The 17,493-nt window shown below is 39.0% G+C and overlaps 1 protein-coding gene across 3 annotated transcripts in view; it reads right to left on the reverse strand.

Moving 5' to 3' along the window:
• Window positions 1–17,493, reverse strand: part of LOC137332931 (ecto-NOX disulfide-thiol exchanger 2-like) — a 266,243-nt gene that overhangs the window by 59,694 nt on the left and 189,056 nt on the right. For all 3 annotated transcript variants that reach the window (XM_067996973.1, XM_067996971.1, XM_067996972.1), the window contains 5 exons: window positions 14,782–14,937; window positions 9,859–10,065; window positions 8,987–9,220; window positions 5,305–5,517; window positions 264–370 (listed from right to left, as the gene is read on the reverse strand). In XM_067996973.1, the coding sequence (XP_067853074.1) occupies window positions 264–370; window positions 5,305–5,517; window positions 8,987–9,220; window positions 9,859–10,065; window positions 14,782–14,937 (917 nt within the window). The remainder of the gene's footprint in view (window positions 1–263; window positions 371–5,304; window positions 5,518–8,986; window positions 9,221–9,858; window positions 10,066–14,781; window positions 14,938–17,493) is intronic.

Below are 17,493 nucleotides of genomic sequence, written 5' to 3' on the forward strand. Positions count from 1 at the left end.
AATTGTTGGAACTAGAGTAAAAGGTATTTACTCTGCATTAGCCACGCTATAACTGACCTTAATGGGTAACAAAAGTCAGAAAAGTTTTCCACTCCCCAGCAGCGACATTCCTAACTTGGACAAGCAAAAAAAAATTGCCAAAACCTCCCTCCCACATTTAAATGCAAGATTTGCTTTCAACTGCTTGCAAGCATTTTTATTGACATTCTGATCAAATTATATATGCACACAAAACAAATTGAGAGAATTAAAAAAGTACTAACCTCAGCTTGTTTTCGCCACATATGCAGGTTCTTGCGCTGAGCTTTTGAGAAATGGTCCCACGCCTTTTGCTTGGAGGCAGAGTGGAAAACGGAGACAATCTGCTCAACTTTGGTGAACAAGGGAGTCAAACAACCCAGTTTATGGTCCCACCAGGCATTTAGTGAGGAGTAGAGAAGTAAAAGAGGAAGGGAGTCAGGCAGGCAAGCAGGCTACCGTGGTCAGTGCAGTTCTGTGATCAGTGTAAAGTGACCCCAACTTGTACTTACTTTGCACGATTTTGTAGGTGTGTACCTTCCTCAGGTTCATTGCCCATTTAAAAAAAAACTATATATGTTTTTTTTTCCATTCCTAAACAAATTAGATATTAAAAAGAATCAAACCTATACATTTCCTCTTTCAAGAATCCCGCCTCTGGAGGTAATTGAATTAATCCTCAGAAGTAATAACATGGATCTTTTTGTGACTGCTGGCACACATAAATTTTAAAACACAGACTGGATAGTGTGACAGAAGGAGAAAATGTCTGTTTAAATAGAATGACTCCAGTTGGAATCATTACTCATAACCACACTGTGGATTATCACAACATTGTTCTAACTTTAATTAAACAAAAGCAGCTGGTCCTTTTGCTGTATTTTATTTTTACTTAATCAGCAACTAAAACTTGTGTTTAGATCCAACAACTTGCATTTAAGGACTTTTTAATGTAGGCATTTCCCAGAGGAGAAACACACACCGAGTAGCAGTATTGGTAGTAGAAAGTGAGAAAAGATAACCAAAAGCATGGGTGAAAAGATGGATTTTTGAGGAGACTTTTAAAAGTAGTGGAGAAGTAGCATGACAAAGAGGTCTATGAAGGGTTCCAGGGAGATGGGCCAAGATGACTGAACTCTCTGTCACCAATGATGGAGTGGAGGGGTGTACAGGAGGCCAGAGTCAGAGGACTGAAGACCACAGGCTGTAGTATAGGACTGCAGGAGGCTGCAGTGGTGTGGGGATGGAGGGAGGGATCTGTTAACAGAGGTTTGAGATCCAATTGGAAACATCTGTATTTAATTTATGAGCATTTATTTAGGTTGAAAAAAATATTAATATACACATTTTATTTTCTCCCTTTCTCTTTCGTGCCCCAAGTCATGCATGGCAAAGAGGGTGGGACAAAAAGCTGCTCCTAACCCTCCGTACCAATGCTGTTCTTGAGTGGTTCCCAGGAGATGCGCAAGAATGGCCTAGGGTAACTTGCCCTCTAATTTCCCCTCTCTCACCAGGGATTGGTCTGTTCATCCACTGACAGCATGGTGAGATCAGAACTTCCTACAGGAAAGGCTGTTTAATTTTTGAAATGCAAAGCCCATTTGCGCTAGTTTTTTTTGTTGGAAAAGTACTGTCATCATGCAGTTAGGCTAGATGTTACTTCATATTCCTCAGAAGACATTTTTCTTTGGATGACACAAGGATCAATGCTGAGGCCATTGCTATATAGTGTATATAAATTATTTGGAGTAAGGAGTAGAAACAAAGCGAAGTTTGCAGACAGATGAAGACTGCAAATGGGAGAGGAGGTTCAAACAATAGGGAGCAGGCAAACCAAGCAAAAAAGGGATCTTGATAGATTGGGAAGCTGGGTTGATGAGTGGCATGTCATTTAATATGGAAAAATGCAAGGTAATCAGATTAGACTACAGGACACAACACAGGAGAGGGATCTGGCGGTATTGGTGGATACTCACTGAAACCAAAAGTGCAGTAAGTGGCAGCAATGTCGAAAGCTAACTAGATCTTGGGATGTATATATATATATATATATATATATATATATATATAGAGAGAGAGAGAGAGAGAGAGAGAGAGAAAGAGAGAAAGAAAGAGAGAGAGAGTGTGAGAACAAATCCCAAGAGGTGATAATGAGTCTATACAAGGTACCAGTATGGCCATACCTGGAGCATCATGTACAATTCTGGTCATCATACTAAGCAAGGATATTCAGATACTGGACACAGTGTAGGAAAGGGCACCTAACTTAAGGCATCTTAGCAGTTAGGAGAGTTTGAAGACCCCAGGATTGTTTCCTCTGGAGAAGAGAGGGCTTCAGCGGGATGTTATTCAAGGTTCTTAAGGAAATAGTTAAATTGAACCCAATAATACATTTGAGATTGCAACAAAATTTGTTACCTGGGGGCCCAGCTCAAGCTTATTAGAGAGAACGAGCACAGACAGCAAAGATTTATCCAAGAGGAAGGCAGTGGAGGCAGATGGTGTGGGAAAAAAATTAAGGAAGAATTGGACAGATAGTTCAGTGAGTGAGCAATTGAGGGATGTTTGTTTTGGGAGTAGCTTTTCTGTGTTGCTGAATCAAATGGTCTATCACAAAGAACCCAATCCTAATTCAAGTGTAAGTTTAATTGAACTTAAAAATGACTTCAGTACAGATAAAACAACTTCACCCAACCTATTCAGATTAGTACAATTACATTTATTAGCTGTAGGTTAGACATTAACTGATGCCCTGAAATGAATAAAAAATTGCAAGTTATGACAAACTTCATGTACTATTTTAATGGTGAGAATTCCACCTTTGCAGAATTCCTATTAGATTGTAGGATCAGTGCTTCACCATGGAAAGGAACTGAATTCACATTGAACTGCTCTCATTTATTTTTTTAATCAGCAGATTGGCATTCACGGTACTGTGGAGAAGTGGGGATGGCGATTCTCTTGGGTGAGAACTGATATATAACATGGAGGAACCTAAAACTGGGGTGGGGGGGGGGCTGCAAAGTGCAATTGTTACCTGCAAAAAAATTCCAAAATTTATATAGAATTATGACATAAAAATGTGAGCGCACTGAAGTTTAAATTTGGAACTAAATCCATCTTACAGTGGAGCTGTAAAAGAGAAATACATGGTACAGAAAAAACACTTAATATAGTTATGACAGCCCTGTTTGCAGTCTGCTCAATATTGATTGCCACTTTCCAAACCCTATCATTGTTCTATAGCCAAGACAGCATTTGGAACATTGTTGCCTTACACAGTGCCGTACTTAAAAACTATTTATTTCCCCATAAAGTAACAGCAAATCTCCACTTCCCTGTTTACAACACATCGATTGTAACAGTTGTTCACTTCTATATTGTTTTATTATCTACCTGAAGCATAGGGTGTTATGCAGATGCACTTATTACAATTAGCAGGTCTCAGAATTGTTCCTGAATGTTTGTGGAACAAGTTTAGTTTACCTCTCAGATATCATGTAGTATTCCAATTCACTGGCTAGCATTGGGTGACATAAGATATAAATTATTCAGCTAATTATATATTGTGTCTTGAAAAAGTGTTGCATGCTAGCAGTAGGCTAACAATTAAGGCTATTTTATTTTAAGTTTCTTTTAGTTGTTGATGTCACTTAAGTTTACTGCTGTTAATAGAGTAGCTGTTACAGATTCTTTCACAATACACTAAGCTGGCTTCTCTGAATGCTGCTAACTCCAAGTTGCCTACTCGACCCACTTATTCTAATTACTTATTCTATTTATTTCCTGCCATTTTTAATTTCACACTGTTTCTATGCATTGACTGCCGGGAGGCAAACAAGACTGTTACTTTTGTTCTCATGTCTGCAGGCAATAGAGTGATGTCAAAATGCTGATGTTAAGGAGCTTAAGCAGTTGGCTTAAGCTACAGGAAGTTGTGCCAGCCCTTAAGAACCCAGACACCTTCTCCCCATCCGACTAAGTCAGTGAGGGATTAACTCAGCTTGTGCTATTCTATTTGTTACAATTTTCCTAACTTGCTGAGTTAGACTTGTTCTTCACAGATAAGTTGGCATTCGAGATCTTTGTGCTGAAAAGAGTAAGTTGAATGGATTTGGAGCATTTTTTTCCAATAAATTTGAACTTGGTACATGGTGCAGAATTTTGGAAATCATGAGTTGATAGGAAATGCTAACCCATTGTGCGAACATCAGTCACTGGGAAGGAACCATAGCAAGATATGCAAATCATGAAGTTAGACATTATCATCAATGAAAGATGGTGATGCTCAAAGTGTCACAAATCCTGACCAACTGCCTTGCAAAGCAACTGAAACCCAATAGCATGTTTGTGGAGTTGGAGAACTTGACAAAGTAAACTTAAAAGATAAATTACAAAAACTAAACTTCATAAAAAGACTATAAAGAGTACATTATTAAATTAGACATAATGACTGTTGCTAAATTACAGGAAATTTACAGTGAAAATTGTTGCCAGTGAAAAGAAAAGAACTGAGGTACACTTTCAGAACTAATCCTATATACTTAGTGGGTATGGAGAAACCATATGACTAATATAGTTTCTGTATGTTGTAATGTCTAATAACGGACAGTGTTGCACTGTTTCCCCTCCTAACCCATCCCCCTTTTTTGGATCTACCCTATGTATTTGGAAGCTGCTTGCAAGAGGACGAATGGCGCTGCGTGGGTTTCAATATAGGATTTCCCCATACAGTATATTGCAGGTAGCTTTTGCACACATCCCAGTTACAACTCAAGAATATTTTGGTAGAAGCCTGGAGCATGATACATAAGTGACATCTTTGGCTGTAGTGCATGAAGACCATCTAAACAGACAGGGTAGAAATAATTTTTTTTTTAAAAAGGGGGCTTGCTTGCTTCATATTTCCAAATTACTCTGTGTCTTTTATTTTTAGGGTATCTTTGTAAGCATGTACTGAGGAGGTGATTGATGTGTCTGGAGTCAGCATTACGGCAACCCAATTAAAGGACGTATGGTGGTAACACTGCTTGCTGCTGGGCCATGCACCTGGTTTCTGTTTTATGTCTATATCTCGGAGTGCAAAATATGCATTATTACAAATGTTTTAAGATGTATATGTCATGTTTTGGTCATACTTGCATTAAAAATAAAGATGAATATTTAATTAAATGGAGCAAAAAGAAATTACATAAATGACAAAAGGTGGAAAGTACTAGTGCTATCTACGGTGGCCATTTCAGGTGTCTAAACATTTAAGTGTTGAAGAATGAGGTTATTACTCACACTGAACCAGAATCCCTGAGAGAGCATTCTTAAACTTCTCTTTGGCTTCCTCCATTTCTTTTTCATGTAGAGTTTTTTCACTCATCAGCCTTCGAATATGGCTGTTAGCTGACTGGATCATGGAGTAGAAGATGTTTCCTGATCGACGGTTCACTTCACCTCGTTCCAGCCAGGTATAAAGGATCTGAACAGCTTCAGAGAATTTTGCATCATCTGCAAGAAAGGGATTGATATATTCAAATGTAAGCCAAAGAAAAAGGAATAAACCAGAATTAACTGTTCAAAAGCAATCTTAACAAATTACTTGCATGCCAGTTGCTCTCTGTCCTGCACCTGATTTGGTGTTGGAATTTTTAAAAAAACATTTGTTCTCAGGATGTAGGCAACGCTGGAAAGGATGCATCCCTACTTGCTCTGAGATGGTGTTGATGGGCTACCTTCTTGCTTCTTAGTAGTTACTGTTATAACTGAATGGCTTGGTATGCCAGTCAACCACATTGTGTGGGATTGGAGTCCTGTTTAGGCCAAGTAGGGTTGGCAGGTTCCCTTCCCTGACCGATATTAGTGAACCAGTTGGACCTTTAAAACAATCTGCTGTTTTAATGGTAATATTTTGTTCTGGTGTCAGCCCTTAAATAACCAGATTTATTGAGTTCAATATCACAACTTGCCACAGTCAGATTCAAACTCACTGGGTTGCTAATCCAATGCCGTAACCACCACACTGCTTCATGTCATTGGTCTGGGCGTGCTTTGGCCAGTCAGTATCAAGAGATCTGCGCTTTTCATACTGAACATTTTTGGAGGAAAACAGATGGCCCCTCTTGTATCAATACCTTCCAGTATTACATAAGAACATAAGAATTAGGAGCAGGAGTAGGCCATACGGCCCCTCGAGCCTGCTCCGCCATTCAATAAGATCATGGCTGATCTTCGACCTCAACTCCACTTTCCCACCCGATCCCCATATCCCTTGATTGCCCTGGAGTCCAAAAATCTATCTATCTCAGCCTTGAGTATACTTAACAACTCAGCATCCACAGCCCTTTGGGGTAGAGAATTCCAAAGATTCACAACCCTGAGTGAAGAAATTCCTACTCATCTCAGTCTTAAATGGCTGACCCCTTATCCTGAGACTATACCCCCTAGTTCTAGACTCTCCAGCCAGGGCAAACAACCTCTCAGCATCTATCCTGTCCAGCCCCCTCAGAATCTTATATGTTTCAATGAGATATTCCAAATGCACAGAGGTTACTGCACTCTAACTTGCTATCCAGATTATCTCCCTTAACTAAGTTTAAGTGATTGTTCTCAGCAGGCATTCCATCTCCTATTCAACAATATAAGTCTAATCCTTCTACTGAGATTTAAGCTTCTGCGGCTTCATCTGCCCCTGTTCTAGCCTCAATCATAATTAATGCCTGCTTTAAATTGACAATTTCTCAATTTAACCAGGCAATAATTACGTGGCCCAAAGCTATTTATTATTTTCCTGTGACCTCATTGCCATTAGATCTCGTGTCGATCTGAAGATGCTGGGTTTGCTGCTCCAGAGATTTTTGTTGCTGATACCACTGTTGCAATGAGCTTGTTGTTTGCTGCTAAGATGGCCAAGGACTGTCCTTTTAAGGCTACTGTTTTGGTATTCCCCTATGGGGAAGTTGTCGAAATAGGCACATCCTAAGTAAATTATAATCATAGAAAGGTTACAGCACAGAAGGAGGCCATTCAGCACATCGAGTCCAGGCCAGCTCTATGCAAGAGCAATCCAGCTAGTCCTACTCCCCCGCCCTTTCCCCGTAGCCCTGCAAATTTCTTCCTTTCAAGTACTTATCCAGTTCCCTTTTGAAGGCCATGATTGAATTTGCCTCCACCACCCCCTCGGGCAGTGCATTCCAGATCATAACCACTTGCTGTGTAAAAAAGTTTTTCCTCATGTCACCTTTGGTTCTTTTGCCAATCACCTTAAATCTACACCCTATGTCTCTTGACCCTTCCGCCAATGGGAACAGTTTCTCTCCATCTAGATCCTTCATGATTTTGAATATCTCTATCAAATCTCCTCGCAACCGTCTCTGTTCCAAGGAGAACCCTAGCTTCTTCAGTCTATCCACGTAACTAAAGTCCCTCATCCCTGGAATCATTCTAGTAAATCTCTTCTGCACCCTCTCTAAGGCCTTCACATCTTTCGTAAAGTGCAGTGCCCAGAACTGGACACAATACCCCAGTTGTGGCCCAACCAAAGGTTCATCGTGACTTCCTAAGCTCCTATTTATAAAGTCCAGAATCCCATATGTTTTTTTAACCGCTTTCTCAACCTGCCCTCCCACCTTCAACGATTTGTGCACATATACCCCCAGATCACTCTGTTCCTGTACCCCTTTTAGAGTTGTGCCCTCTAGTTTATACTGCCTCCCGTCGCTCTTCCTACTGAAACGCATCACTTCACATTTTTCTGCGTTGATTTTCATCTGCCATGTGTATACCCATGCCACCAGCATGTCTATATCCTCTTGAAGTCTATCACTATCCTCCTCACGGTTAACTACACTTCCAAGTTTTGTGTCATCTGCAAATATTGAAATTGTGCCCTGTACACCCAAGTCCAAGTCATTAACATATATCAAGAAAAGCAGTGGTCCCAGCACTGACCCCCCCCACCCCGGGGACCACTGTACACCTCCCTCCAGTCCGAAAAACTACCGTTCACCACTCTCTGTTTCCTGTCCCTTAGCCAATTCTGTATCCATATTACTACTGCCCCTTTTATTCCATGGGCCGCAATCTTGATGATAAGCTACTTATCAAACGCCTTTGGAAAGTCCATATACACCAAATCAACTGCATTGCCCTCATCAAAAAACTCTATCAGGTTAGTTAAACATGATTTGCCTTCAACAAGTCCGTGCTAGCTTTCCCCAATCAACTAACGCTCGTTAATTCTATCCCAGATTATCGTTTCTAAAGTTTCCCCACCACCGAGGTTACACTGACTGGCATGTAGTTGCTGGGTTTATCCTTACACCCTTTTTTGAACAAGGGTGTAACATTTGCAATTCTCCAGTCCTCTGGCACCAACCCCGTTTCTAAGGGTGATTGGAAGATTATGGCCAGTACCCCTGCAATTTCCACCCTTACTTCCCTCAGCAAGCTAGGATGCATCCCAACAGGACCGGGTGACTTATCTACTTTAAGTACAGCTAGCCTTTCAAGTACCTCCTCTTTATCAATTTTTAGCCCATCCAGTATCTCAACTATATTTTACTTTACTGAGACTCTGGCAGCATCTTCTTCCTTGGTAAAGACAGATCCAAAGTACTTATTTAGTGCCTTGGCCATCCCCTCTGCCTCCAATTAGAGGCTAATTACTGAGGGAAGTTTCTGTAGCTTGGTAGTTGCTTGCAGATCTCTGGCTCCAGCTTGTGGAGGAAGGCCAGGTCATCAGGAATAGAAAAACCAGCAGAAAATGACTGATTTTATATCTTTTTTTCCAATACCTTCCTTTTAAGATTGTTCAGTTGTAATTTATTATTGTTGGCATGTGTAAAAAAGTGCTAGGTACAAAACTTTTATATATAGGTGGATGTGAAAAAGACCCTATTTTGGAAGCACTAATAAATTGTTGCCCTCAAAAGGTTTCATTTGAGGACAAAAGACTTATGGTACAGAACTTTTAAATTACCTCGAAGTTTTTCTGACAGTGTAGCACTTTCATGTTCTGAATAATGCACTATTGGTGGAGGTGAAGGTAGTCGAAATCTTTCTTCTTCCACTCTTCGTCGATGCCGTTCCTCTCTTGCCAACATACGCTGTTTACACTCCCATTCATAAAGGTCATCCCTAGCTTGAGCAAAATCAACATGAAGGCGGCCTGTGTCCTTCTTATCTGTACTGGAGCCAATTCTTATTCGGTAACCTGTTGAAGCCCAAAAGTATACAAAATACTCACATATCATGACATGGAAATGCATAGGAAATGAGAAAACGATAATTGATCTGTGGATGTTGAAAGACTACAGAAAGTACTCTACTTCAACAATGGGAAATCATATCAACTTTAAAAAAAAAACTGAAGAATTTTGTTTTTTTCTATCTGATTCTCTCTTTCTGGAATATTTTTCTTTAAATAGCAATTGTTGATGCCATCACTGGAAATTTGGTTGGAGGAGTGACCAAGTTCAACAGTGTTAGAGGATCAACTTACACAGTTGACATTTGTAAGATCATGAAGGTGATTGTACTGTATCTACTGATGTTAATTCAGATCCCTCAAGTGGTGTTTAGACTTCAACTCTAGTCACTTCTTCATCAGCATCAGTATTCGGAAAAAAAAACCTCAATCAAAATAGACAGAAAAATAATACAAAAGATTTTAATCATAATTCTTTGTAGTAGTTTGATTTTTTAAAACCATCTTCCTCCTTTAAGCTCCATGAAAAAATACATTCATGGTTTTCAGCAACTATCACCATCAAGTAAATACGATTCTGTAAAAAAAAATAACATTTTGAAATCTAAAAAAACAAAACCATTAAGAAAAAAAACAAAAATTACCTGACAAAAAGAGAGCTTTGTCTATCATATATTCATCTGAAAACCGAATATGGCAGAAATTCTTCTTGCTTTTACGAATGGCTATGATTTCGCCACACTGTCCAAAAATCTCAGTGATCATCACTTCCGAACCATTCTCTGGTAAGCCACCAACAAAGACAGTTTTGCATCCTGGAGGCCTTTCTCGCATAGCAGGAGGTGGAAGATCTAAATAAAAAAAGCTTCAAGAGTTAAAACTGTTGGAGATTATACACACAGACATACAAACACGAAGCCAGTACAAGTTCAAACATCAAATTGCTGCTTTCATTGATTGAAGAAAACAATTTTTTACTAAGACAAATGGTTGGATTATGGGCCAGAATTTGCTGGAATGGCTGATGTGTGACGTATGCCATTAAATGGGCATTTGCGCTCTCCGTTTATCTCGCACTATACTTTGGCAAATTTTTACATATCAGGTACCTCGTTCATGGTACAGCCAACGGCTTACCGCGCAGACCAACCATATAAAAAGCTGAGAACAGACGTCCTAACTCAGATTGAGGCTTGGCATTGGGAGTTGAGTGAGCTGCATGTTCTGAAATCACCTTGAATAAATTTTTAAAAGCTAATTTCAGTTAAAGTTTGTAAAAAGCTGTAAAAAGTGATTTCCAGTGACTGCACATCCCCTTTTCCACAGCGATGTTGCAAGAGGAGGCAAAGAAACGGGACCAAAAATTTAGGGTCGAAGATCTGCGTGCCATACTGGATGAGCTTTGGCGAGACCGGCTACGAGGGACACGGGCTCACCATAAGTTGGGTCAGGTGGCGTTGAGGGAGGTGGTCAGGACCCAGAGCGCCATGTTGGTAATTCCACATTTGTACTTCTTCCAGCACTGGTCGTCCAATGACCTGACCTGGGCAGGGAAGATAAGCATTCTCTGGGTTTTGATTCAGAACTCAGCATTTTATTAAAAGTAATGGAGAAAAATAATCAAAAGTTGCCGGTCTCTAACAGTATTTTTAAAAAGCCTGAGCCAACACAAGCTCAGGCTGAAATGTGTTTGTTTACTCAGGACAGAATCCAAAGGCAATTTAAAGTCATAAAAATCTGTTGCCACAGCCTTGTCAAAGTGGACTGCTGATGAATTTGACAACTTCATGTCTCTGCCGAAGAAAACACTGCAATGCCTGCAATGTCCCCTGTCGCTTGGACACCTGCATCACTTGCACACCAACATACTTAGCCTTTTTACTGTGTTCTCATGGGTATAAGGGAGTAGGGTGTCACTCTGCCTGCAGAGTCCACCTCCACCTGCTCATTCTTATCCTCAGCAGTCCTTCAGTTAATCCTTAGGTCTGCAGAATTGCTTGTAAATAGTTTGAAGTTTAAAATTCTTGCTTTTTCCAAGAAGTTATATTGCCACATTGTTTCTTTCAAAAATTGTTTAATAATGTTGAACAAATTTTCATTTGAAGTGTTGTAATAGAAAAGTTTTTGCACAATTCCTAATACTATGCACTACTCTATTTTAAAAAAAGGACAATTTCCAGACTGCAGGGGTGAGGCTCCACAAAGTTCTGATGAGTAAAGAATTAATTATAGAAGGATAAAGAAAAGCTCCATATACAAAATGCTGTATAACTTTTTTTTTTAAAGTCAGTTTTCTCCCCTCCTCTCCTGAAAACATCAACTTCTGTTGTGATACAGTCCTGCAAATGCTAGCAACCCTCTAGTGTCTAATTTAAGCAGCCATTTTTCAAGTGTGAGCCTGGACAGTGAGGGTTGGAGGGTTACTTGCCCAAGGACATCTTCATGGCTAAGCCCTATGTTGTACTCATTAGATCTTCACATATGTGTACATGGCAGGGATCACTGAATAGCCACCAGGAGTGGAAACCCTGGCCAAATTTTACCCTCTCTAGCTAGGGAGCTTGGATAAACTGTAATAACAAATTGCTGCATGCCTGAAATCATCAACTAATCAGATGGGGAACTTCAATTTGGGATCTTCCAGTCTGTATGGCTTAGTGTGATCACATTTGCTTAGCTAGCCATCAAAGAGCATGGCAAGTAACTATTCAAACATTTTTCTAACATGAAGTCTAAAAATTCTCAAACTGATTGCTTAATTTCCTGTAGTTATTTGCAATCATTTTCATTTTATTTCTTAATGCAAAATTATTCAATATTTTTACAAAAAATATTTTAAATCTTGGAACAGGTTCCTTTTACTGCATCAGGATTACATTTCTATTTCTTATACAACCCTTATAACTTTTTTTATGTATCAGAATGATCAAACAATGAAAATTAAAAGTTAACATTTTATAAAAAAATAATTTGAACACTCAACCTTCTGGCCCAAGAGTGAGAGTACTACCCACTGAGCCAAACATTGGATGCAGAGTAAAATCGTATTTTTGAGAAGATGCCAAATAGCAATATAATTTGGTCAAAAATGCCCAAGGACAATGAAAAGGTACATCGGTTTCAGATTCTATTCCCAGGACAGATATGGCATAGGTTAGTTGAAATGCACAGTAATTTGTTCTTGGTCCTGGCAATACACCTTAATCTCAACATCAGAAAATATCTACTTCTATTTCCTACAGTCTTTATTAGTGCAGTTTCCCGGGAGTGAAATAGCCAAATTAATGCCACATTTGACACATCTGTATTCAGCACTGATGTACAGAAGGAAACAGATTTAGACTGTCAAGTACATTTCACAGATGTCAAAAAGAGAACTGTTGTTCAGCCAAAATGTCAGGACTAGATACAAGTCTAACATACTCGTTCAGTTCCCAGTGGTAAGAGGAAAACTATTATAATAAAATAAGCTACCAGTCACCTGATGACCTTTGAAGGCTTAGTAACCTATTAAATGTATCAGTAGGAAAGAAGAAAGTTTGAAACCAAACCTAATTTTTAAACAAACACACAGTTTCATTTCACTTCAATATTCTTGTCACCATTATTGCTCTGATCATTCTGATAACACCGGCTGTAAGGATTGTATGAAGAATAGAAATGTCAAATTGGTGCAGTAGACAGGTCAACTACATCAACAACTAGAATGTAAAGAAAGTTTTTTAATTAATTCATTAGAGCAGGACTATTCCGCACCACCCTCAACTTTTTAATAAATGAAAGGGAATAGCTCCCAATATACACTGGTAAATCTCCTGAGGCTGTATAATTGATTGACAGTCTGTTTTAGCTTGCTCTCAAATATTTGAGAAGATGCCAAATACCAATGTAATTTTGTCAAGCTACTTGGCTCTACTTTGGAAGAAAAAGTATGATATCAATTAAGTGCTGGCTATCTGACAGCAAAGCAGCAGCTGGATAATATGCCACCTAGTTCAGAAAATGCACACTGATCCACTGCTGGAGCAACTGTGATGTTTAGCAGTGAGAGATGAAACAGCTTACAGTTCCTCAAATATCCTCACAATGACTTTCATAAAATAATGATGCGCAAGGTATTCTTCATGCATTTGCTGTCAAGGTCCAGTAAAGTTAGCTATTGCAAATTTGGAAGAGATTTTTTGAATCATGTGCTGATAAAGACACATATTTTTGGTCAAACATTTTTTGAAGACTACTTCAGTATTATCCTCATGAATTTGAATGACAATTGTCCATCATTGGCAGAATGAACTGAAAATAGTTTGAAGTTACTTAAATACAGTATAGAACATAACACTTTGTATTTTGAACATGTCTTCACAATTCTACTTCTAATAAAGAAGTTTTTGGGTTATGTGTGTGCGATTGCTAAAGGACTGGAGAATTTTTTTGTACCTTGTACCTGTGAGTGTGTCAGGTAGTCTTAGGTCAAATGCAATTAACAACTATCCCTTACATTAGTCAGTGTTGGGAAAATAAAGAGGTATGATGTACCAATTACTTCAACATGAATTCATCTCCCTTTCACCAGTTGCATGCAGGTTCATAGTACAACCAGTTTACCGGTCTAAAATCAAAGAAAAAGCCTCATTTGTATTTCAGTTCAATTTTCACAATGCTGCATGTGGCAGGATTGAAAGCCTTTCAAAAAAACTAGCCAAAATACTTCTAATTAGTATCAACATTGATGTAGTTTTGTGCAGATTCACGGCCCTAAAAAAGTGGATTGAGCGTGGCCAAATTAATTTATCAGCAATCTTTCATTTCATCAGTCTGGGCTAATTTCAAATCCAAAGTTCCAAATGAATGTCACTTGGTATTCACAGCCCACTGCATTAACATCTTTCAGAGAATACATTTGCATAAGGGAAGAAGGAAAGTTCCAATTGGCTGAATTATCTTAACCTCTCAGTAAGGGCATCGTTGTCTTTCATCTTTGAATCACTGCTACTGTTGGAAGGTAATGAAGATAATAACAGTGGACAATAATATAAGCATTTTATAGTTTAATCAAAACCATGAACTCAAAGCTGGGTCCAATATAATCAAGTGCTAAAGCATGAAAGAAAACATATATCTTTTCTGTCATTATTGTTCAGATTTTTGTTTTTAAAGTTGAGCCCCAGTGTTACTGTTTGAAACAAAAATAGGACTAAACTTTGTTGCAACAAATTATTTGCATTGGTTCACCTTCATTAGTCAGCAGCCAATTTGAAACCTTGATTAAGAACTAACTTGTCTAATTCTCATGATGTTATGGCAATGATACAAATGTAGATTTTGTCCTTGAGGGGAGTACATCGGTTAAAAGTACACTAATGGAACCTTCTTCAGTGCACTGAAGCCTTTCACTGTCCTATTCTTTAGCACAAATCCTGAGATCAGCTAAATATTGCTTTTTGTTGGTGAACTCATTGTACACAAAAATCCATCAGAAGCTAAATTGTATAGAAGATATAAATAAATCTGAAAAACAGTAAATTGCCATCAACAAATGGTTATTCTCTTGCTACTCACACACTTACTTGGATTTGGAGGAAAAAGTGTACAGCTTTTACAATGGATGATCTCCTTGACTACAAACGTATCTTGAGGAATTGCAGGAGGGACGATGCCCAATCCAGGCATCATTGGGTTAATAGGTGCAATTCCGGTCATCATACTAAGGCCTCGGTCAAACTCTGGAAAGAGGGAAACAAAAATGAGAAGGTTTGATAATCTTCTTAACCACTTGCACTTTGATAGGTCAGAAGCATTTTTTAAGCCTTGCTAATGTTTCATTAACCCTCATTCTTATGTGTTGAATTCAAAATCCTTGCCCTTATCTACAAACCAATCCTTGGCCTTGTTCTTTCCTCCAGCCCTATGTGCCAGAGCACACTCTTCTGATTCTGTCCTCCTTTGTGTCCCTTCTCTCTGCTCCACCTCCAAACTTGATCCTAAACTCTGAAAAGCCCTTCCCCTCCACTTTGCTCCTCAAAACCTCTCTCTTTGATTATGTCTTCAGTCACATCACATTATTGCTCGGTACACAATTTTACCTCCATAAAGCGCATTGGAACATTTTATTATGTTAAAGGCACGGTCACATTTTGGGATTTCTTGCTAATTTTTTCACTGAAAGAATTTTGGAAGAAATAGTTAAATTTAAAGGAGCTGTGTTAAAGCAAAGTGTATTCACACAAGTTTAAAATAAAAGGCACAGAGATGAAAGGTGATTAAAATGCTAAGAATGCAAACAATAATCAATTTGTTAGCCTGTCTTGATAATTGATAAATACTTCAAACCTATTGTGTTGGGATGTCCCTGGTCCTGGGTGCTTGGCAGGGATGCTGGCACAGACCTTCCCCTCTGGTTGTGAACCAAGGGATATATAAAAATAGACACTCAGCCAGTCAGGTCTTCAAACAAAAGCTGCACGGGCAAGTTTTTGTCAGGTTGAGGAGAATGCAGCAGAGTAGTTAGGAGTTACTTTGTTTAAGTCAAGCAGACGAACCACTGAATGGGGGAAGCGTAGCAGCTCATTTTTTTTTTACTAGGCAAAGATAAGTTATACTGATTGAATTATGTAATAACTATTGTTCTATGTATTCACACTGTGGAGTAAAGCTGCTTAGAAATTCACATCTCGTCCTGACTTACCAGATGTCTGCATTTGGGATTATTGGAGGCATGTGCAAATGATACTAATATCTGGTTCCTATCACAAGGAGGTACCCACTGTTATACAATAGCACATCCTAAGGGTGTAAGTTAAAATTGCTCAGTTTTGAGTCTGCTTTGGCATGTATGCAGAAGTGTCTCCTGCCATTGACCCAAGAAGGTACTATAGAAAACTTGTAACAAATGGTATATAAAGGCAAGTTTTGCTGTGTCTTATCCATGTACAGATCCCAAAGTTTGTCTGCAGCAAGCAAGCAATAAAAATTGCCTTGTCAGGTGCTTGCAATCCCTCCTCGCCTCAACTTTTGCCACTTATTCCTTCCTATAAGCCTTGCCCACAAATTGCCAAACAACTGTGCTACTAGTGTGGGTTATGTCTAGCTGGTGGAAGTTGTGGTTTTCTACATCAAATATGCATAAAATATACTTACGCTCATACAAACAGAATTTTTATCCTTTCCCCATGGGAAAGATCAAGCCTCAGGTTATGTGACCTTTCTTCCAACTTACTGGCTTCACCTCTAATTGACTGGGGGGTGGAGGTTGCTTGATTGTTGGAATGTGTAACCAATAAGGCATTACAGGTGGAGGTTTTTACATTTAAAAAAAAACTACCATAAAATTTGCACTGCCAACTCAATCTCAATCAATGGAATACAGCAGCCAAAGACAAAACTCTTCTTGCATAGAGTATAACCAAACTACAAAGAGAGGCTGGAGATGGCAAAAGATTTGGAATTTAACAAATGAGGCCAAGCTTTACTTAAGAGGTCAAGGTGATCACATTTAATTATGTCAAGACTCAGTATGCATTTTCAAGCTACTAATTATGTTTCTAGATTTTAAAGTTATTAAATGGATAGCTTCTCCTTAATAGAATCATAAAATCTTACAGCACCGAAGGAGGCCATTTGGTCAATCATACCTGTGCCAGCTCTTTGAAAGAGCTATCCAATTAGACCCATTCCTCTGCTCTTTCCCCAAAGCCCTGCAAAGATTTTCTTTTCAAGTATATATCCAATTCCCTTTTGAAAGTTACTGTTGAATATGCTTCCACCACTCTTTTGGGTGGTGCATTCCAGATCGTAACAACTTGCTAGGCAAAAAAAATCCTCCTCATCTCCCCCCTGGTCCTTTTGCCAATTATCTTAAATCTGTGTCCCCTGGTTATCACCCCTCCTGCCAGTGGAAACAGTTTCTCCTTATCTACTCTATCAACATTTTTAACACCTCTATTAAATCTTCCCATAACCTTCTCTGCTCCAAGGTAAACAATCCCAACTTCTCTAGTCTCTCCATATAACTGAAGTCCCTCATGCCAGGAGTCATTCAAGTAAACCTCCTCTGCACCCTCTCCAAGACCTTGCCACCCTTCCTAAAGTGTGGTGTCCAGAATTTTGGACACAATACTCCAGCTGAGGTCTAACCAGTGATTTATAAAGGATTAGCATAACTTCCTTGCTTTTGTATGATCCCATACGCTTTTTAACAGCATCATCAACTTGTCCTGCCACTTTCAAAGATGCAAAGTTTGAAAAAAAATTACTCCAGATTTTTTTGGCTGAATGTACTT

This window comes from Heptranchias perlo, chromosome 15, assembly GCF_035084215.1.
Source record: "Heptranchias perlo isolate sHepPer1 chromosome 15, sHepPer1.hap1, whole genome shotgun sequence".
Classification (NCBI taxonomy): Eukaryota; Metazoa; Chordata; class Chondrichthyes; order Hexanchiformes; family Hexanchidae; genus Heptranchias; species Heptranchias perlo.